Source organism: Aptenodytes forsteri, unplaced genomic scaffold (assembly GCF_000699145.1).
Source record: "Aptenodytes forsteri isolate BGI_AS27 unplaced genomic scaffold, ASM69914v1 Scaffold8, whole genome shotgun sequence".
NCBI lineage: Eukaryota > Metazoa > Chordata > Aves > Sphenisciformes > Spheniscidae > Aptenodytes > Aptenodytes forsteri.
In genome coordinates this window covers 9,056,925-9,079,908 of record NW_008796218.1, presented here as the reverse complement: position 1 = coordinate 9,079,908, position 22,984 = coordinate 9,056,925, and the positions used below count along the sequence as shown (strand labels likewise).

The window sequence follows — 22,984 nt, the reverse complement described above, 5'->3', positions numbered from 1 at the left end:
TTTTTTTTTTTTTTTTTTTTTCCCTCCTCCCCCCCCCTTCAATAAATGTTTCTTTGTTTTCCAGTTGCAGAAACGTTTTACTGGCTGGTTGCATAATACTGTACATGGCAGCATGTAAAATGAAACTTTTGTGTCTTATTTGTACTGTGCTGACGAAGTAAATTTGGACATGGTTGAGTAACTGGTTAGGCAGGTTAAAAGTATCTAATATATGTAGGAGTTAAAGAATTAAGAAGTTTTATTTAAATATGTTCTGTTTTCGTATGGCGTTGAAGCTGAACAGGTAGTAAGTTGAAATGAATTACTGCATCAAGTTTGGTTCTATAACCATTTTTGCTTAATTTAGGAGCTTTCCCCTTATTTTTGAAAGAAAATTAGTATATAAAGACATACTTTTCTTTATTTCAATCCCCAGTGTCAGGCTATGTGATTTAATTTTTGCTTTTTCATGTTATATGTTGAGGGAGCAGAACAAATGATAAATTAAATACCTTACATTTCGTGTGTTACTGCAGAGCTGGCAGGTCTGTCAATGCAAAAGAACTTTCCTGGTGCAATTTTCTGTTATTACAGGTGCAGATCATCCACTGTTAATACAGTATGTAGATATCAAAAATAGATTTGAAACTGTAAATAACCCTCAAAATCTACACCAGAAATTTGCAGGATAGATACTGTTCTTGATGAACTTATTTCCTCTCCCTACCCAAAATGTTGTGTTATAAATTTACTATTTTAGTCTATGTGGTATATACAAGTCTTTCTATGAACTATTCATAGCTTTAAATTATAGTTGTGTTAATCTAGATAAACTTATAAATTACAGTTGTGTTAACCTGTATAAACTTACTCTACTATGATAAGGATCCGTGTACATATATATGTTAACAGTAGCAGTTTCTATAAGGTAAACTTGTAACCTAAACCTTTTAAAGTTATAATGCTCCAAGCTTCTCTAAAAAAAAAATTGGTCTTGCACAACTTTTGCAGCCCAAAATGCTTCCAACTGGGAGAAGTTTTATTCTCATACTTAAATGAGGGGACACTTTTAAAAATGCAAATAGCAAGTGCATTTAGGTTTTCAGTAAGAGCTGAAGTGAAATTCAAAGAACAGTAATGATTTAAGTTACGAAAATCTGTTTTCAAACTTCAGGAAGGCATTCACAATGGAGTGTAGAAGTTTCCTGTTTCAATCTAAAACTAGATAGTTGTTCTGTGACTTCTGCTAAAACTGTTTATTGTTTCTCTAACAAAATTTTCTGCTCTGATAGTCTTCTGAGGAAACTGTGAATTTAAAGCCTGATTTAAGAGAACACTGAGGCATCTGAAAATAGAATATAATAATGCAGGTACATTGCTATTTCAGTGAAAACGTTTCGATCTACCTGTCTGGCATTAGGCATGTACACAAATTGCTTACAAAGCTGATCCTAAAGTGATAAGCTACAAAAGTCTGTACTAAAACTAAGGAAGTCGGAGAATCTCCAAATATGTTTAATATAAACCTTAAATCTAAATTTTGAGATCACTTTAAGCGGCTGTAATTGTTGCCAAATGGGAGTAATTTCAAATTTATTTCCTTTCCTGTACACATATTAAATAGCAATAAGCTCAAATTTGTTGATTGCTTTGTATCATAGTTTTGAGCTCTTGCATTTGAACATAACTTGCAGAAATACTGACAAGCTTGCTTGTTGATTGCTAAATTTCTAAGTGACTGATCTCTCATGCTTACAGCGTATATGATAGCTTGAGTTTGGTGGTGTTTTTTTTTTTTAAGAGAAAGAATTATGTAGGCCACAACTTGGTAAAGATTTGTGTTTCATTTTAATCCTATGAGTTTGTCCATTTGAACTTTGCACAGAGACAGGCACGTACACAAACACATATGCTTAGTATTTTAATTTTAGTGTGAGTGATGTACTTTCAATAGCAGAACCAAAATTAAAAAATACATTCAGTGTGGAACTGATATTTAATTTTTTTTTCCTCACTGGAATGAGAAAAAATTATGTTGAGTTAACATTTTAGTTTTGTGAACAGTAAGAAGAGCAAATTAAGTGAAATACTAGGGGATGATGAGGGAATGGTAGTTGCGGTGTCTTTCTCACATGGATTACATACCCCAGTAGACAGTTAGATATGGGAAACCCAAGATAGATCTCTCAAAATCTCAACAGTCAGAGAAATTATACATTTATTATGGCTCAGCAGAGGGCCCTATTTGTCTGTAATTTATTTTGAAGGTTCTTTTCTTAGTTCATCTTGTTGAAAAGATTATTCTCTACAGGGAGTGAGTTGAGATCTGGAGAGAAGAGAATTACCTGATAATGTGATGATTAGGACGTTCATGTAATATATGTGGTCAACAGGCCTTCTTGCAGTTAATTTGTCAAAAGTAGAGTGAGTATCTGGCCTCAGGGACTTCAGTAGACTGATGGATCAATCAGGTTTTGGGGAAAGTTGGGTTAAGATCTTCCCAGCCAGCAGTTGCCAGTGTCCTGTACAAGTGCTTAGCAAAGAGATGAAAGATACCAGTGTTGTCACCGAGTTTTTCCAGTCAAAACTATTTAGTGGATCTTTCAAGACAATCTTTATTTATTTTTACGGTAAACTAACATTTTTAAAAAGAAAAAATCATCTAGCTCTATGTACCTATATAAATATTCTTGTTTTGCAGAAAGACTTCTATTATCTTCCTGAGGTGCGTGTAAATCCAATTTTATTTAATGGTCCTGCTTGCTTATTTACAACATACTGAACTCCACTGATTTTTACCTTTGTGAACTTAAGTCGACTGCTTCTTCTAAATAGAAAATGGAACGATAAAGATAATTGCCCTAGCTTGAAAAATCTTTAATGTATATTAGTAAAACTGCAGTATGGATAAGCATATTATTTACTTACCTGGGAAACTATATACCTGAGTCCAGGATAAGCCCTGACTCTCTAATTTTGGGAACTATAAGAAAAGTGACTCAATTAATTCTGTGCCCAAAATGCTACAATAAAAACAAAAATCATACACTTTGTTAAGATAATTTAATGACCATATCTGCTAGTTCCACAACAGAAAGGGTATCTAATGCTACCCTGCAAAATAGTTTTTGCTGAATCTATGCTAGCAGAGACTTGTCCACTTTGTCAGGGTGGGGTTACTGGCTAAAATCCTTCTGGCTTATGATTTATGCATAGTTGTTTTGAACCCTGCTACAAAGTGGTCATGGAAACACTTTTGAAACAACAGCTAAAATAAATTTTATACAAATTACATAAATGGCTGTTCAGCATTTGGTGGGCATCTTGAATGTGGAATAGTAGCAACAGACACTGCTGCTTTCTTGCAGAAGATCGTGATTCTTCATCAGTCTAAGAGGACGGTGCAATATGCTTTAGTCGACGTGTGAACTTTCAGGAAATGAGTTGAGCCAATATAAAAGGTTACTGCTACAAAAAGGAGAAGGCCTCATTCTCCTTTCATCCTTCTCCCTGTTTCTGACCATGTACTTCTGCAACTTATTTTATACCGACTCTCATGTTCATCTGACTTTTTCCTCAGTGGCTGGGACAAAACTAACTTGGGGTTTAAAAAGAAGGAGGTGTTTTTCTGCTGGGTTAGTGAGTTGCAACAGCTCACAGAAAAGGTCAAGGAGTGGCATAAGGGCAATGGTGAAATGTGTGTTTGACCTAGCTGTTTATGAAGCCACAGCCAAAGAAAATACGGCTCAGCAGCGTTTGAGAAGCGAGAGAATCCTGTGTAACAGATGCAGAGATGCCCTGGTGTGCACAGTTACAAATAATGCGCGTATGTTTTCATGAGATGTGATGCTTACGGTGTCAAACTCAACATTTTGCTTTTGTAAGGATACTTGTTCCACTACAGATTCTAATCAAGTAAAAGCATTTTTCTCCTTGAAGGTGTTTGCATTTTCTTTCTTTAAAACAAAGTAGGTCTTTCAAAAACTCATGAAACTCAATGGCAAAACTTTAAATCAGTCCTTAAGTATGGTTCCGGTTTAGGCCAAGAAACACGTTTCCCTGGTCATCCTTCGTGGTAAATGTTAAGAGAAAATTTTCTGGAGCATGACTTGGGAGCAAGATGCCAGTTTGGTCTCACTGAATTGCCTTCCAGTGGTATCTCTGTCTTGCCATCGAAAGTGTAAAGAATATGGAAATGTCAACCTGTGTGAATAGCCTTACCCCGTAGCACATTGTAATGAATGTCTTGAAATTAAAAAAAAACCTCCTAGAATTATCCTATGAAAACAATTTATGCTGTGACAGTCCATTTCCAGTATATCAGCTGCTTTAAAATGTAAAATTACAGCCAATTTTAGAGAAGAATGATGTGTAAGTGTCTTGTTCCAAGTTAGTTTGTGGCATTTCTAAGTACTTTCTTCCAGTCAATTTTAAGAAAGAAATATTTTCTTAAGAGAAGAGAGGGTCTTGAACATCTGCTATGTTAGCCTTGGGGGAACCTCCTATCAACTTGCTATCAACTTTTATTTGTACTGTGTACAAATGTAGAACAGAATTGGAAAGCAAAAGTAATTCTTGCTCTATAAAGTAGCCTAAATTGTCCCATAACAGAAACTACCAGCCATGCATAATGTAAACACATTGGTGCTATGGAATCTATGCTGTCAATCTTGATAGCTGTGTTAAGTCAGTTGGAAAAGTGAATTTTCTGCATATACAGATTTCACCTCCACAGTTCTTTTAAGTGCATTTGTTATGGTAATTATCGTGAGTAAGAATAGTTAGTTACCTCTTTGCTATTCCAGTGCTGCATTTGATTTATTTAACAGATACTAGTTCCCATTGAAGCTCTGTGGCTTAAAGTATAACAGCATACAGTTTGCTTTGCGAATCAAAATGCTGGTCTGTGTGGCGATGTCCTTCCTGTACCTGACCTATACCAAATCCTAGATGTGGTTTCACCGTGTGTTTCCACCTTCCATCGTATTTCTGACACATAATTGCAAGAAGCAATCCAGGGGACTCTTGTCAGATGGGTGCATTGTGTAAACATGATTGTGTCAAGTAAATTCTCTTTCAAAGTACAAAGCACTTGGCTTTAGGATTCCTTCTGTCTTAAAAATACACGTAGCAACTGAAATGCTTGAATGCAAACAGGAGTGAATTTCTGTTTCTCATGTCAATTTATGGCCAACTTCTGCCTGGGTGCAAGGAGCAGGGGAAAGTGTGCCAGTGCCCTTGTGAGGCACAGTGGAGAATCTTTTAAAAAACAGTGGATTAAAAGAATGCAGGCAGGAGCTGTATGAGAGTAGGAACTTGACTCCAATGCTTGAATCCCATGCAGTTTAGTGTGTACCCGTTCTGGTTTTGCAGTTGTCTTATACTCAGGGGAGCCAGAATCCTATCTTGGTTGCACAGTATAAATCTGGTGTGTATCTGTGTGCTTCTCAGGAACTTTGCTGGCTGGCAAAAATCATTCCTTCAACTTTCGGTTGCCTGAGTTATCTGATCTTAGATGAATTTCAGCACTTGTTTATAGCATGCAGTAACTTCTTGCCAGCAGCTAGCTTAGTGTTTCAGATTTTGAAGTATGCTCTGTGCTGCTCTGGTTGTGAGGCGTAAGGTTTTCAGAGTGCGCTCTGAAGTGGTGCAGCTTATCTATACAGGTGAGCATTACACTGCTTTGTTATTTTACAGTTAATGTAGGCACGAATCTGCTCGTCAGGCGTATGCAAAGGGCTGTTCAAATTGGCAGTGCAATGGGAAGTTCTGTCCTTTCCATTGCTTAACTATATAATGGGCAAATGATGAATTGGAGGGCTATAATTCACTCTCTGCTACTGACTTGCACCATTTCATGATGATTACACATGTACAGTGCTCTCAGCTGTGTTTTCAGTTAAGCAAATACCTTATTTCTGTCACAGCTGACACACAGCATTTGAAAAGTGCAGTCCTTATTAGTGGTGGTTCTTGCTGAATTTTGCTTACCAGGTAGGTAGCTTGGTCGGTCTGTCTGTCTCTCTCAACTATTTTAATAAGGGTGAAAAGTATGAAATTTCTTGAGTGTTGTATTTTGTACAGTGCATAAGTGCAAAATGGGATCTTTGGGGTTTTTTTCCCCCCACTTGACTAAAATCTTACTTACGGTTTCTCAATCAGTGTATGGCATGATTGTTTCTTCTGTTTTGTGGAGTGCTGAATATCCTGGAATTTTCTGTGCTTGAAGCTGACAGCCTAGAATAGTGCAGTGTCCTCTTTCTAAGCTATTTTCTGTCATGTTAAATTTTATAAGCAGCTTTGGAAGAATTATGTATTTCCAAGACAAGACAATGTGAAAGTGAGATATACAGCATGTGCTTCAGTTTCATTGGGAATACTGAAAAGCATGATTAAATATTTTAAAAGTATACAGTATGAATTTTAAAAATACAGTTGTGTTTGGAAATAGTTTGCTGTTCATTGATTTGTCTGGTACATGCTTATTGTAGCTTCTGCATGATTCATCTTTGTAATTATTCTACTCTAAAATAGCTTTTTTTCCTTAATTTTTAAAGTTAAAAGTTGATTTTCAAAAAAAAGAACTTTGATAAATTCTATTTATAGTATATTTTAAAATTAAAAACAAGTATCTTGTTTAGAAATAAGATTCCCTAGAATATGTTCTATTTCTGTTCTGTATTTCAGCTCTCTAAGATCCTCCTAAAGCTCCTGCAGCCCAAATTACCATTTTGCTTGTCTTATATTATCTTTTTTGCTTTAAAACCAATAACATAAATTTGTATTTTCTTTTCTCAATTGCATATTTATTCTGGCTGAATTCAAGTTGCATCATACCACTGAAATACGCTATAATTTCTCTGTAACAAAATGGATCACATTCTTAATGAGCTGTTCACTGTGAGCATCTGCTTGAAGATGAAAATAATTGCTTCCAGTTATTACCATTTCAAGAGAGGACATTTAGTTTAAACGGCACTTTCTTTCAAAGCAAAAGTTAGACTCTAGATGCAAGAGAAATTGTCAGCTGTTTTAAATCAGTGTAGCTCCACTGAAAACAAACTAGGGATAGTTAGCTATTTTGTCTATTTTAAGGCAAGAGTTTTATGCCAGTTTACACTAGCTGAGGATCTGATTCTCCAGCTTCAGAGAAAACTGTAAAATTTTGAGTTGATTAAAAAAAAAAAAAAAGGCAGCTGCCTTCATGCTTACTTATACCAGGTAGCACCTTAGTATTTACATGGAGCTACTGAACTCAGAATGAGAGGAGTGAGGTATTACTCTCCATTGCATAACTAAGTGTAATTTGGGAGTCTATAGAAAAAAGTAAGGAGTAATGCCAGATGGTGCACTCAAAGGATAGATCTTTTGTTAAAAATCTCTAGAGGGATGCTGTGTCTCCTTGCCTTATTAAGAAATCTTCCTGTTGTATCATGGAACACCATGTCAGTGTCAAAAAAAATTCTAAATGTTGTTTCAGTTCAGCAGTGAATAGAGTCTGTCCATGGGGCCAAAGTCACCTCATCCTGCTAGCCTTTCTGATGTTCAGTGGTCTTATTTCATATCAAAGTTCTCATTTATAGGTATATCTTTATATGCAAAAGTCTGCTATGTTAACAGCTGTACAGAGCCCTGTTCCAATCTGGACTGGAATGTGCCTCTGGAACTTGTGCAAATTAGTGTTTTTCTGGAAGATAGAGGAGTTAGTTGTAATTATAGTTGTAATTTGTAATCACCTTTGTAGAAAGCAGCTACTACTGAGATTTCGTTAGGCGACTGCCTTAGAGTTTCTCAGTTAAAAAAGTCAGTGCGCTATCTTTTCCCGATTAGTGCTTGATTTATTTCATTCAGAGAAAAAAAACAAACCACGAGGCTACATTTCTGTTTACTTTCTCATCCATACACAAATATCATTGTCAATGTCAGCAGGAATGGGCATGGCACTGGGAATAGTGGGTGGCTTAGATAATTGGTGTTGCAATGCAGATGCAAGTCTAGTACTATTTTTAATTTGGGCAGTTTTCCCCACCAGACTAAAAGAATTTATATGTAGAGCAGATTTGGGTTCCAAATAAACTTTAACTGTATAATTTTTAAAATAACCTTTGTGGCTTCCTTGGCTCCAAGCCATAGTCTACAACATACTATACAGTTTGGGGAAGAGGAAGAGGTGAGAAAAGGGTGATGGACAGGGCAGTTTCTGATCACTCAGTAACATCAGCGTAGATCCAGAATAACTATGCCAACTTCAGTTAAGTCACTTCCATGTAATTTAAAGCAGAATCTACTGTGATTCCTCAGTGCATTTTATATGGTCAAAACACCAATGTGAGTTATGAATTACCGTAAAATTTTTTAACCATTTGGAAACCTGCGTTCTTTTGCAAAAATTAATTAGGCACTTGGAAAGTTAGGTATTGATTTTTTAGTAAGGCTTAAACTCCGGAATGGATTTTTTTTTCTCTTTGAAAATGGAGGCCAGCAGAAGCATTTTATATATATAATACACTGTTAAATTTTGGAAGATTTTCTGCTTTGGCTTTCTTGAAAACTGAAAGATGCAATGAAGGTGTGAATATTGAATAGTTTCTAAACACAGTGATACCACTCTGTCCAAAGTATGCCTTTCTCTGCAATCTGAAAAACAAACTTGGGGCACACAAGCAAAAGTCACAGCCAATTGTTTCTTGTTTACACTGTTACTCAGTTTAGACATTGCCTTTTAGATTCCAGTTAGGACATACCACTTTTCAGTGCTGTTCCCTCCAGAGTGTGTAGCCTTCAAAAGTTAAAAAGTACTACATGGTGTAAACTTTTAGTACTATTAGCATGACTGCAGAAATGTTGCTTGTCTTTCGTACTCTATTTTGGTTAGTGTGCTTATTCTGTAATACATCCTTTATTGAATAACACATGATAAGAAGTTCTAAAATGTTTCATTGTAATACTAAAATGTAGCTTTGTCTGATGAGTATTTTAGGAAGTAGCCAACTGTTTTGTAATGTGTCATGTGAAGCTTTCTATGGCATTATGTAGGTTTGTGTTTGTTCAGCCTTAGTATTGTTTTCTGATTTCATGTCTTGCCCGGGGATTAACTGCCACACATTTTCTTGAAATAGGGAGGGGGACACAGTGGTTTAGTGATTAACACAGGAGAACATTTAGGTGAAAATAGCTGCAGAACTCGAGAAACACACAGTTCAAACAGTTCAAAGTATACATGCCATGAAGAGAGGTAGAGAAATTTGCTTTCATAAAAATTTGCCAATCACTCCATTATTTTTTTTTAGTTACTTTTTCTGCCTGCAGTAAATGCTTACATCAAATCTATCTTGCTGTGTTTTTTGCATTGTAAAGCAGTAGCAAGTGTGACTTTTGCAGAAGAGAATCATTTTGCTTTCATATTGAAAGCGTTAAACACTGGAGTAGAGACTTTTCTATGGGTCTGCCAGTAAATCATGTAGTATTCTGTCAGTGTTCAAATAAATAACTGGAGAAAATGTTCTGCTTTGCTTTCAGGAGTTGCTAAGTCGAACATCACTAGAGACTGAGAAATTAGATCTGATGGCTGAAGTTTCAGACCTGAAGATTAAGCTGGTTGGTATGGAAAAGGAACAGAGTGAATATGAAGAGAAACAGAACAAAGCTGAGGTGAGTTTCTTTCATTAGCTTGTTTTCTTTTTTTTTCTATCATGTGTCTGTGGTATGCTGTCATACACCTGAGCTTTTGACCTGACATCAGCATGCAGTAGGATTTTCCGTGCTTACAGCACAGGCCGTATCATTGATCCTGTGAATTCAGTGAGGGATATGATTATGCATTTTTGGGATGTGGTTTCTTTTCCCCTCTCTCATTATACTTCAAAGGTTGCTGTTTGGCTTTAATCAAGGCACAAAGTCCCTTCCAGAAGCATACATTACAATTGGCGTTCACTTCACCCTTTCCTTTCCATGGGAGCTGGACTGGCATGGCCACATGAGGCCTACCAGAGCCCTTCTCTTTCCTTGTTTGTGACAGAAGACTGCCAGCTCAGTAGTATCAGGGATGCTACAAACACTTAGACGATCGCCCTTGGTGATTTTAATGCATTCATGGCACTTGGGAGGGGAAGGCAAGGGGCAGGGCATTTTCCTCAAATGAGTCTTTCCCCTTGTGGTTACATAATAAATAGTGCAAAAAAAAATGACATGCATTGGAGGAATTTCTAATCCTTACTCCCCTTCAGATGTGGAGAGTTCTGGACATCAAAGAAGCTTTGCTTTTTACCATATTGGTTAAGAAAGAAAGCATGAAACGGGGTCATATGAACAACATCCATTTCATGGTAGTGAGCAGCAGGTGGGAGCTGGGAAGGAAAGCGATTATGGAAGACTAATTCATACGAATTGCCCTGTGTTGCCCTACTCAGTGGCCCTGTAAGGGGACCAACTAGCAGGAGAGGATTACCTGGCAAGGGAGGATTACTAGGTCCAAGATTTATACGTTGCTGACTGAAAAAAGACTTTATGTTCCACATTGACTTAGGACAATTTGAAATCCAGGCAGTGTTAGAAAACTGTTTGCTCTCCATAATGTTGCTAGTGGAATATTTGATAACTATGTGTAAGTAATTTACCTGCAGTGACATAATATGTTTGGGGTGTGTTTGTTTTTTGACTTATTTATCCTCTGAAGTTTTCCTTAGAGATTAAAAGATAGCTTGAAGAGAGCAATTTCTGGCAGAGGTTGCAAGCCAGAGAGGCACCAGCTGCTGTTTTTACCATCTGTGGCCTTCTCACGCTCTTGTGTACAGAAGGCCTAAGCAGTCTCGTACTACCTGAAAATCTAAACGGGTCTGTGCAGCGCCTAATTGCTACAGATGGCAGCCAGCTCCTGGCAGCCGCTTTCCTGAGAGGCCTTCAGCACTTCCCTTTACATGTCGAATACGAGGATGAGGCTGCTTAAATTATTGCAGGACATGCACAGTCAGCCTGACTCCTGGAAAGCAACAAAGCTTTTGAGTGCATTTGCATTGACAGGACTTTTAAGTACCCAGTAGGTCTGGGCCTGTGATGAGGGTGAGGCTATGACCTGTGAAATTCTTCTGCCACTGCAACAAGGTGTGTGGCCCCCTTGGATGGAAAAGTTGATCTTTATTGGCCTGGAAGCCTTTTTTATATCGCTAAGTGATAGGAAACGTTCCTGCTGAGATGGAAAAGGATTCTAATCTGATGGAAAAGTTGAGAATCATTGTGTTAAGTATGCCCTGAATTATTAACTACCCCAAGATGTGATTAGATTCCTGGCCTGTTGAAAGTTGCAAACCTGTGTATACAAAGCAAGGAGAACGGGTGTTGTAAGTAAAGCTGTGGGAATAAACAGCGGTTTTGGTTTGCTCATTGAGCCATTTTTAAAATTATTTCAGATTGTCCTGAATAAGTGTTAATCCAATTTGTCAAGATGAACAGGGGCTACTTTCAGTCAAACTGGATGCTTACTTGAATTCTAATGCTTTAACACTATTTCAGCTCCTTTTACTGTAAATTTTACTAATTTTCAATACAAACACAATTTCAAACATCAGAATGAAATTTATTAGTATGTTTTCTTTATGCTATTAGACTACAAGTGCTGCTTAAATTGGGTAATATCTTTGAGTGTCTTCCTGAACTCCTTGCCTCCACTGCCCAGCTACACCCTTCTAGTGAATAAACCACTCTTATGTATGCCAACAGTCTACCTTTAGTTTGCTCTTGTTTATGCATACACAGTTGTGTTTTGGTAACCTAATTGCTTCAGAGTGACAGTTCTCCAAATTGACAGTGACTGAATGAAACTAATCTTCTTGTAATTTTATCTCTGAATGTCGTGGCGACTATAACATGCTCTTATAGTGTATAATGCCTCAAATGAAATTGCAATTAGTATTTTTACATAAGTGGAACAAAGCTATGAGTGACAGAGGTAGAGCCTTTCTTATAGACTGCAGCTGGTCAGTTGCTGCTTTGAAGACTGAGTTTAGGATTGACAGAGGTGAGCAGAAGAGTGATTTTATAGATTTGCTACTATCAGAAGTAATAGTCCTCAGCTTTCACCCTAGTGCGTGTGTTACAGAGGCATCCAGTAGTTAAACCATTTTAAACAGCCTGTTAATTATACTTCATAGCTGACCCTGCAATTTCTAAATATAATAACGGGTTTTAAAAAGTTTAAAATTAAATGTGACATTGCAGAATAATTCAGCTAAAACATATTTGTTCTGTACTCTAATTTTGTGTCGGCTTATTTCACAGCAGCTGTTTCCAGTCACATAGAATTTATCTGTAGAATTATTTCTCTGATTGGGTTGGGGGGAAACAGAACAAATTAAGATATCCTGCTAAATATGTGAGCAAGTTTTAATGTGTCAGATTCATTTAATTTGTGCAGCTGTGGTTTAGTTTTGGTTTTAGTTAGCAGCAAAGAGTTTATCAAGCATCTCTAACCTCCTCTCAAAGGTATTAATTTCACACGGAATGCCACTTGTCTCTGGCTCTTCAAAAGCACATGCTAAATTTAAAGTGCCATTTATTTATATATGTAACAGAGGGGTTGGGAGAATAGCTGCTTGTAAATGTATAGTCTCACTCTTGGCTTTGTAATTTTAATTCCTTTTTTTTGTGGAATAATGTTCTACTTCTGCTGCAGTGGTGCTGTAAAGGTTTCTGAAATCCCACCTGAGGGAGTTTGTGTAGCTTTTCTCTTACCTGAGAAGCCTTAGAAATTTTGGAAATGTGTTTTCTTAATGTAGCAAGGTATGAGCGAGCAGCATTATCAAGTGATTAATGGCAGCCCAGATGTCTGCTCTACCTGAACATAGACAAAAGAGACCTTCTATCACTATCAGGAGACTGCAGGAATAATTGTCCATTTCAACTTGCTTAGCAGCCCTTCTTCTCTCCTACTTTTTCTTTTCTAGCATGGGATAAGTCTTGTGGTTTTTGCTTTTTCATACTGAGGATCTGAAGTTTGCTATAAGCTGTTGGGAAGTGTTTTGTGGCTCTTGTGTGGACACTTCTGTATTAAATATCTAGTGCATAGTTACTTGCAATTTCAAAGAAACTTGAGTCTGTGAGCCACTGACTCCCACTGGGGAGTTTGGTTTGTTGTCTCACCTGAATCAAATTCAAGATATAGTATGTTAGTGTTAATAAATTTTCATGCTGTGAAAAGATCTCAAACATGAGAAGCCTTTTCTATCTTGAAACTAGAAACAACTGTAAAGGCATATATTGCAGCTGGAGTTCATCTGTTTCTCCTCCATAGACCTCTTATCCTTCACTGGGGTAAGGATTTCTGCCATTTCTGTACTGTCAAGTTTGCTTTGAGAGAAGTCTGTGTGGACGCAGAGTGTTTCCCATTCCCATTTTTAACATGAGGCAAAAGAGAAAAGAATTACAAGGCGGCAGCAGAAGTGTTTTTGAACTCTCCCACATTGCCACAACTGGAGCAGCTGTCAGTTTGTGTTTAAAAGTCTGTGCATCTTGTTTGAGCAATGGTTCTTCAGAACCTCATATTGGGTTAACAGCGTTCTCTGTCAAAGACGAGCATGGACTAAAACCTTGGTGCTTAAAAGAAAGCAAGACATGGATGTGTGTCCTGATGATTCCAATCTCCAGTCAGTACTGCTCAGTGAGGCATCTGACGGTGGAAATGATGGTAAAAAAGAAAAAAAATCGAAGCATGGAAGATAGAGGGATTGTGGATAGTATCTAAATTGTACATACAGCTAGTCCTATGGATGTTCTGCTTTGCAGCGTTCTGATAAGAGAATGAGTTAGCTAGGGGGACGTTCTCCTCACCATTGTCCTACTGTGTTGCTGCAAAGTGGCTAATGTAGCCACTGAATATACAAAGGATATGATTTCACCTAGGGGAGCTGATACTGAAGGAGGCTATCTTTCCTTACCCGTGCAGCCATGGCAAAACATGTCAGCCTATAAAAGACTGGATAGTGCAGAGTTGGTGTGATGGGGCCCAATACTCTTTCTGAATTTTTTGATTGTTTATGGAACTAATCCTCATTTGCATGCATAAAACGTTTGTTGGATGAAAGAGGATGAGCGTCAGACGTTGTGATCCTGGTTGAGAATAATATGTATAAAGTGAAATATATGCAACTGCTTTTCTGAATTTTGTCTTAAGCACAGCGCCCTAGAAAAATACTTAACGGATATGAAACTCTTTTACCTAACTGATACATACACTTTTGAAAGGGAATATTTGTGAATGTTTAAAGTTGTCTGTGGATGCTGATACAATTTGAGATTAGTTGTGTTAGATACTTGCCTGGTCAGAATAGTGTCCTGTCCTTGCAGTAGCTGTTCCCTAGCTTTGAGATTATTGGTTCGCCAGAGAGTTGAGATTACAGGAGGACTGTTGTGCATTGTAATGAAGAAAATAAAAAAAATTATGCCATGTCATCTGTTGTTCTGTCCACTAAAAACTTTTTCACTCCTTTGGGAGATGGATTAATCTCATCAAATTTATTCCACTTGAGAAGATTGAGAAATCACAAAACCTATGTTGTTAATGTACATGAAAATTAAGAGAAAGGCACTCCAAACTTGTAATACTTGAGAAAATACCCAGCACTATTTGCTACTGAGTTACGGAATTTAAGTGAAATGTTACGTAGATTTTAATACTTGTCTTTGGTTTGCTTTCTGTAGCTGGGTTTTTTGTGTGTATCAGTGATACACACAACAATTTCAAGAAGCAGGCCAGCAAATCAGTGCACTTTAAAAGTCGTTACTTTTTCTCCTGTGGTAGCCTTTGATTTCTCCTATGTATGTTGCTTAACTCTTTCTCCATGTCAAGATACTGCCTAGCTAGCAAGCTAGGTAATGGAGTTATTTTTCGGACCTATGCTAGACCTGGAAGCAGAATTACTTTATCAGTAAATTCCGGGTATAAATTGTGAAAGAGTAGGTTATGGCTCCAACTGAGCACTTAGCAATTTCTTCCTAGGGGATGATTTGGCTGTGTAAATGAATGTAATCAAGTCCATTTCAGCAAAATTGTGCCTCTGAGCCAGCATATTAAAATATGTTCCAGTTTTTCCTGATATCTGACTTCATGTGACTGGGTAAGTTTCCAAAAATGAGGGGCCAGATTCTGATCTTCACATTAGGATCAGAATCATGAATTAGTCTGGAATATAGATTCTGTTCTTTTTAAACTGTAGCTTTTGTGCAGTATTCCAGATTTATACCCATTCACATAGACTTTATCAGAAGGGAAACACATCATCTGCCTTTTTTTAGTTTGCTTTTGACATGCTTCATGTATTTATTTGTGCTGCAACTGTAGAAATATCTTCTTTGCATCATTTTCTTTCTCCCCTTTTTTTTCTTTTTTTTTTTTCTTTTTTTCCTTTCTTCCCATGTTTTCAGTCAGTAGTGAACCTGATCAGTGAGCTACAGGAGCAGATGTGTAGACTGCAGCTGGAAATTAATAGTAGAATCCAAGAAAGAAAGTCTCAAGATAGGAAACCAGACTTGACACCTAATGGTCCTCAATCTAGTCCAAGATCAGTGGTAGAGACTCTCAGCCAGAAGAATTGCTCTCGGTGTGATGTACGAGAAGTACACCTTAGCAGAAGCCTGTGTATTGCCTCTTCTCTTCTCTTGCAGAAACTAAATTCCGCTAACCAGAGCTATGTTGTGAATTATTGGCATTAATCGTTGTGACTTTCATTAGCAGAGAGTGAGGTGGTCATAAAAATCACCAAAAAAAACCCCACCCCAGACACCCCACCCCTGATTATTGGGACAAATTTGGTGACCATTGATACCTGTCTACTAAAGCACAGGTATCTGTAAGACTCAATCACCTCTTTCAGGATTTTCTATGATTTTCATTTTACTTGTAGGTCTGTAGTGCTGGTGTGGTGTGGGGTTTGTTTTTGGTTTGGGTTTTTTTTTCCTAAGTTGAGATTTGTCTGTTTGATACGCAGCATGCTAGCATGGTTTGGTAGCTTGTTAATTTTCCTCATGATAATGTCACCCTAGCCGTGCATGATGGTGCACCCTAACCAGTCCTCTGAACACAGATTATTAAATCCTGAATATCTTAAAAGTTTAACACAAGTATAAAATACAGTTTCAGGTAAGACTATTCTTTTTCTAATGGTAATGTTAAAGTGAATGAGAGCCATAATAAAAATAATCTGCTTGTACCTTTAAAATAGCAAATCCAACACGTTTTTGTTTATTCTCTGACATTAGCAGTTACTAGAAAAGCATTTTTGAATTTACATTACAGATCCTAGTTGTATTTGGTGAAAACTATGCCACATGTCAAAAAAAAAAAAGCTACTTTGCATAAACTGCTTAAATTTACTGAAGGTGGAATGATACTGGCATTCCTGAAAAAAGTCCATTTTAATATTTGCTTTTAAATCAGTTTGATTTAGTTGCCACATCTCTGGTTAAAATTTGGATCCCCAGACTCATTTTATAAATAATCTGCTTACATTGTGAGGGAGTTTTTCAGTAATTTTTCTCATAGGTTTATTTTACAAAAATAACTCATTTGGGTATGATGCCTATTTTGAAAATAGTGCTATTGTTACTGAGCTTGCCTCTGTTCAGAACTAATTAGTGAACGATTAGACTACAGTACAAGCTGCATACTGGGGAAATAATCTGAGAGTCAAATCTGGGAGTCATTCAAAATAAACATTAATTTAATCCAAGATATTAGTATGGTTGCTTAATGTATATACTATACAGGATTCCAAAATTGAGTTACACTTCCAAATTCTTCCATTCCTTCATTTTAAGACATTTGGTCTCATCAGAGCTCCATCAGGGATTTAATAATGTTGTCCTTCAGAATGAACAATAAGATACGGTTCTGTCAAGGAACAGGAGAAGGGACATTTAAGAGACAACTTTGTCAGAGGAATAGATGGAGAATGTTAGGACCCCTGGCTGGCTGCAGCTGTAGGCTGCATCAACTCAGTTTGCAAAGTGGCAAACATCAATGCTGAAAGTAGCATATTTGTAGTCATATTTGAGTGTATGTGTATGGTATTAAATGCCTGTAACTTCCTAGATACTATTTAGTTTGAGTGTTATTTTTCTTGGTAAGTAGCTTAAACACCTGTTTGGGGGGAGGATTGTTATTTTAATGAAAGTTAGTAATCTTTTAGCACTGCAGGTTTCTGCTTAATTTAAGGTGGCTGAAAAACAAAGCAAAACAAAAAACCCAAAACAAAACAAAAAAAGCCCAATAGTTAATGTTATATGAGACTGCAGTTGTGGATTTTTTGGCTCATTTTCACTGAGACACACATGACTTCACCAGGCCTAGCTGCATTCCTTAATATAACTAAGAAATTTGCTCATAATTTCAGGTGGAGAGTTTGAGAAAGTATTCCGTATCTCTTAATTCAAAATAGTTTTTGTCTTCTTAGACTAGGTCACAGTTTTTAATGTGGTGGTTCAGTGTTCATTACTGTGTGGCTCATGCGTGATCTTTAATTCAGGACTGTGGAAAATTAATATCTACCAGGGTTTTCTTACTTTTAGCTGCTGTTCTTCCTTTGCAGGGTTTGCTGCAGGAACTTAGACACCTCAAAATTAAAGTGGAAGAACTGGAAAATGAAAGAAATCAATACGAGTGGAAATTAAAAGCAACTAAAGTAAGCAGAATACTTGGCATTTACTAATGATAGACTTATTTCAGCTGGAAAGGGATATGCTCCACTTCTCATCGATATTTACTTTTCTTACAATTGCCTTGTGTCGGGGCCTACTATAAAGTCAAGTTTTCTTCAACCATCTTTGCAATAAGTATTTTGGTTTAAAGTTTTTATAGCTTCTTTTTGTGCCTTTTGCTCCTTCCCTGCAGTTTCCAGTCTTCTACCTTTTTGTAATTCTTATTTAAAAAAAAATAAAAATGCATTTTGACTTACAAAAGACCTGTTCTGAGGAAAGGCCTCTTTGAAGGTTTTCTGTCTTTTATTTGTGTAATGGTGACAAGCCTCTGTGGAATATGCTTTCCAGACTGAAGAGAAGAGACATGCAAAGTTGGTTGGGTGTTCACTTATATGGAATTTATTTTAATAGACATTAAGCCCAAAATACACCATTAGAACATCTGCTTTGACTTCATGTATATCAAAGTGCATAGCTGCCTTACCCTTCTGTTGACCTTAAATCCTGGAAAGCTGTTGGATCGTAATCTGGAGAAACTTGACATTTGAAACATTTCATCATTTTCCCCAGTAATTAATTTTTCTAGTTGAACAGTCTCATTGTTAAGCAGTTGCACTTTATTTCTAGTTTGAATTTTTAGCCCTTTTCCACTAGATTAAAAAGCAGCTTATTATTTTTCCCTATTGAGGTACACTTTTGTGCTGTAATCACATCTCCTTTCATTTGTGTAGTGCTATAATCGCTGTTCATACGAATGACTGATGTCGTGGTTTGACCCCAGTTGGCAACTAAGCACCACACAGCCACTCGATCACCCTCCTCCCTGCCCCGGTGGGATGGGGGATCGGAAAAAAAAGTAAAACCCGTGGTTGAGATAAAGACAGTTTAATAGGACAGAAAAGGAAGAGGAAATAATAATGGTAAAAGACCATACAAAGCAAGTGATGCACAATGCAGTTGCTCACCACCCGCCGACCGATGCCCAGCCAGTCCTCGAGCAGCGGCCCCCCCCGGCCAGCTTTCCCCCAGTTTCTATACTGAGCATGATGTCACATGGTATGTGACATTCCCGTCAAAGAGAATGTCCCTTTGGCCAGTTTGGGTCAGCTGTCCTGGCTGTGCCCCCTCCCAGCTTCTTGTGCACCTCCAGCCTTCTCAGTCGGTGGAGCATGAGAAGCTGAAAAGTCCTTGACTAGTGCAAGCCCTACCTAGCAACAACTAAAACATCGGTGTGTTATCAACATTGTTCTCATCCTAAATCCAAAACACAGCACTGTACCAGCTACTAGGAAGGAAATTAACTCTACCCCAGCCGAAACCAGGAGAACTGACTTTTTTAAGTTGTGGTTGGATCTTGGAAAAACATTTCAAATTATTAAACTGAGTTTTCTATTTAGTACTTGATGGCTTGATCCAGAAATGACAGATAGCAATTATTTGTATTAGCATTTCTCTCTTTTGAGAATTCTTAGATGAATATTGAAATGTTGCTATTGTGTCTTTTTTCCTTTTAAGATAATAGCTCTTGTATCCATGAAAATGTTTTCTCTGACGTGGTGGAAATGAAGAGTCTTTGGGAAAATATTTTCTCAAGCAGTGTGTGGCCAGCTGCCAAGACAGATAAAGATTATGGAAAGTGTAGGAGCAGAATGAAAATAAGAAAGAAGAATCGTAAAACCCATTGAGTGAGAGAAGATACAGGACTAGAAAGGAAGAAAAGTACAGGGAAAGAGAGAGGAAGAAGAAAAATAATTGTAGAGATGACAGGAATGAGACCTTAAAGGAAAATGGCATTTAAAAGAGCTATGAGATCAAATGGACCAGGGGAGGCAAATCCAAATCTGGTATTAAGAGGTCTGCAGCTTTTGTCTTGCTGTGGCTGCAGCTTCTTAGATGAGAAATTGGAATATTTCCGTGGCTGGATATAAAAAGCATATTAGTCACTGGGAAGTGTAGGAGCCCTTCAGAGATGCAACAAGGCAGATTCTTCTATTCCGTATGGAATTGCAGGCAGAGTGGTGATCTTTTGCTGCCATCCAGCTGCTTGCTTCCTGGTGAAAATAAGTTTGTGTATTAGAGTAAATTAGTCCATGTTTTTCCCTGTTCGGATAATATTGTTTGGTGTTTTGCATTTTTTCCTGCTTTATTTTAGTATTCTGAGAAACTGGTCACATTAGTGATTTTTTTGTTGTTGTTTCATTTTTTTCTTTTTTTTCTTTAACTGCAAGGAGGTTTGGTATGCTTTTGCTGGGGAAATGCAGAATATTGATATATAAAGGCTTTAAGGCTGCTGAAGAAAATCTGAATTAAGCTACTGACTTAGTAAAGTATGCTGTTGACAGTTTTTCTCATAAACAGGAAAAAGAGATGAGCGTCGCTGTATTTCAAGCTGGACAATCACAGAATTCTTTTCCCTCTGTATTGTTGAGGTCTTTAATGTGTGATACTCTATCCCAATCTAGTGGCAGCACAAGTTGCAGTAATTGTAAATGAACCACTGATATTTTGTTGCATGTATGTGGTTGTTTCCCAAGCCGTGCTTTGCTTCTAGCCTATTGCTGTAGTATCTGATGTGAGGAAGAACAGTTTTGTCGTGCGGCTGAGAAAAGGGCTCAGCATTAATAGATTCTCAGTTATATTAATAAGTAGTAACTAGGATAAAAAATGTTTTGTGATCTTTTAGCGGTCTTTATGCAAAACTCAGGAGTTGCCCTGTAATAGTCATTATTATATGACCCGTATCGTAGCACTGAGAACTTTCCAGAGGTTTTTTTACCTACATGAATCCTTGAAAATTTTACCTTTCTGTAAATCTCTCTTCTCTGAGAGCTAATTACATTGGAAAAAGTGAGCTTCTGTAAAAGGAATAGGATAGTAACATCATGAAATATGTAACGTTGTTATAGTGTTTATGAAATGTCCTGAGTTGGGAACAGGACATCAGTCGAAGTAAAGTGTTACGCTTAGAATTCTTCTAGTTCATGGGGAAAGAATCACAGAGAATCGATGATAATGTTATTCTGAATTTGTTGTACTCTCTTTCAGGCTGAGATAGCCCAGCTTCAAGAGCAATTAGCTCTCAAAGATGCAGAAATAGAACGGTTACAAAGTCAGCTATCTAGGACCTCATCACATAGTGAAGTGGCAGAAAGAGGTAAGAGGAGGGGAATTAAAATTAAAAATCCAAAACCCTACTTTAACTTCAGTTTGGTAGCAGCTTGGCTCAGTATTTCAAAGGAATACAAAGAGATGTAGGAATGGACTTTTAGAATTTATTTTGGGAGGAAAAATGGTGCAAATTTATTTTGTCTTCTGGTAGAGTAGAGGCCTTTAATGCGTGAAATTCTTTCCCAATCTAGAGCCAGCACAAATTGCGATAAGTTTCCTAAGGGTACTGAAACTTTTTCTACTGGAATTTTATTTATAATTTGAAAGAGTCATTGTAGTTCAGTGGGAATATATTTTTTTTATACATACCCCCAAAATTTCTTTGAAAAATCTGCAGTTTCCATTTTTTAAGAAAAAAAAAAATTGTCACAGCTAAGCGTAATGTTTAAATGTCCGAACATTCTAAAACATAGTCATTGATTTGCGTCTTTCCTTTCTTCAGGACTATATCTCATTTAGGCTCCCTCTCCTATGAAAGGTTGGACCAGATGGTCTTTCAAGGTCCCTTCCAGCCTGGGCTGTTCTATGATTCTATGATATTGTAGGTTGCTGTTTTAAATCTGCACTGTTGATACAGGTCAATGGCAAATAAACCAGTTTGTTTAGCCTTTGGTCTCAACCAGTCATGTCACAGTTCTCTGAAATATTGACTCCCTGGAGCTTCTGTCAATTGCTGGGCTGTGAGCAATATGATATTAGTGACCTTTTTCTTCTATAATACTGACACTTATCCATGGAGGAATATTTGTGTGTAGTTGACCACAATGCATCAGCTTAGCTGCACTAACTTCTTTTGTGGGTGTTAACTAACGCTTCTGAAGAGTGCCCTTGTTGAGATGTGACTTTTCAGGTGCGGTACTACCTCTTTCTCAGGGCTTACCAAGAATCTCCTTACAGGAATTAATGCAGATGTGTCTTTTCTAGAAGATTCTGTATTTTGACTGTTGTTTATTCCAAATAAGTGACTTAACATATGCTTGGTGCTGATTTCAGTCAGCTGCAGAGCTTGTGCATGTAGAGAACTGCATGTCTAACTAGAAAATTAGTTTGTCTAACAGCAGTGTTTTGTAGAGGAACTCTTCTACTAATAGAATCTTGTATGTTCTATGAGATTCCCAAATAACTTACGATATTTCAAGGGAAAGAGAGTGGTATGACAATAAATCAAGAGCTCAGCAACTTTCAGCTTCTAGTAGTGTGTCTGTTCCTGTTCATGCTGAAGATGGGTGAAACTGTCCTCGATTCCAGTGGGAGGAGAATCAAACCCTGTACAGATTCTTTAGGCTACATTTAAGGAAACCACTTAGACTATATTTGAATGGAATCAGTATGCGGCAGTAATAATTCTTCTGCAGAAAAATTACTGATTTATCAGATTTTTAGATGGTCTTCTCAAATAAAGTTGGAAAATAATGTAGTATGCTAGAATGCATATTCTAATTAAACTGCAAAATTTATCTAATATGTGCTTTTTCTACATACTTTACTTGACTCTCACCATTTACCATCGTAGAGGAAGTTTATAGGAGAAGGCTAAAAGAAAAACGTAAGCCTTGCAATTCACTTTTGGCTTTATCTCACTGTTACTTTCACACAAATTATAACTCAAATGCATTCTGCAGGAATAATTCAATGTTTGTTTAGATTTGGCTGTCTAATTGTAATATACATGAGACATTGCTTTCACTGCTTACAGCAAGCAGACAGCTACTTGCCCTGTTTCGTAAGATTTCACTTCAGAAAAAAAATCAGAGGTTTACAAATCAGATAGATGGACTTCAAAGGGACATTGTCAAGGTTAACAGAGCCAAAACTTAACCTTTACCTCTTTTTATTTGTACATATGTAAAACCCATATAATACCTGGAAAGATGGCTTTAATTGAAAGCCTCCTTCCTTGGACGGGAAGGATTTGGGCTTTTTTTTAATCAGTGCACTAAATTAAAAAAACCAGTCTGAATAAAAATGTTTCCATACTTGATGTTGTTATAAATATTGTAAGTAAAGTTTGCTTTAATGTGCTTAAAAATACCTTGACACCAGTTCTTTTTTGAAGTCTAATATTTATAAAGAGAAATTAGTAGGACTGTGATTTTTAATGGCTTTTTAAAAATCTTCCAATTGCTTGCCCACTGCCTGCTGGCTTGTTTTT

At 37.1% G+C, this 22,984-nt stretch overlaps 1 protein-coding gene across 1 annotated transcript in view; it reads left to right on the top strand.

The window, feature by feature from the left end:
• The window catches only part of PPFIBP2 (PPFIA binding protein 2), a 113,117-nt gene that overhangs the window by 63,293 nt on the left and 26,840 nt on the right, over positions 1–22,984 (top strand). The window contains exons 6-10 of the mRNA XM_009288847.2: positions 2,681–2,704; positions 9,499–9,630; positions 15,394–15,576; positions 17,556–17,648; positions 20,710–20,818. Coding sequence (XP_009287122.1) covers positions 2,681–2,704; positions 9,499–9,630; positions 15,394–15,576; positions 17,556–17,648; positions 20,710–20,818 — 541 coding nt within the window. The remainder of the gene's footprint in view (positions 1–2,680; positions 2,705–9,498; positions 9,631–15,393; positions 15,577–17,555; positions 17,649–20,709; positions 20,819–22,984) is intronic.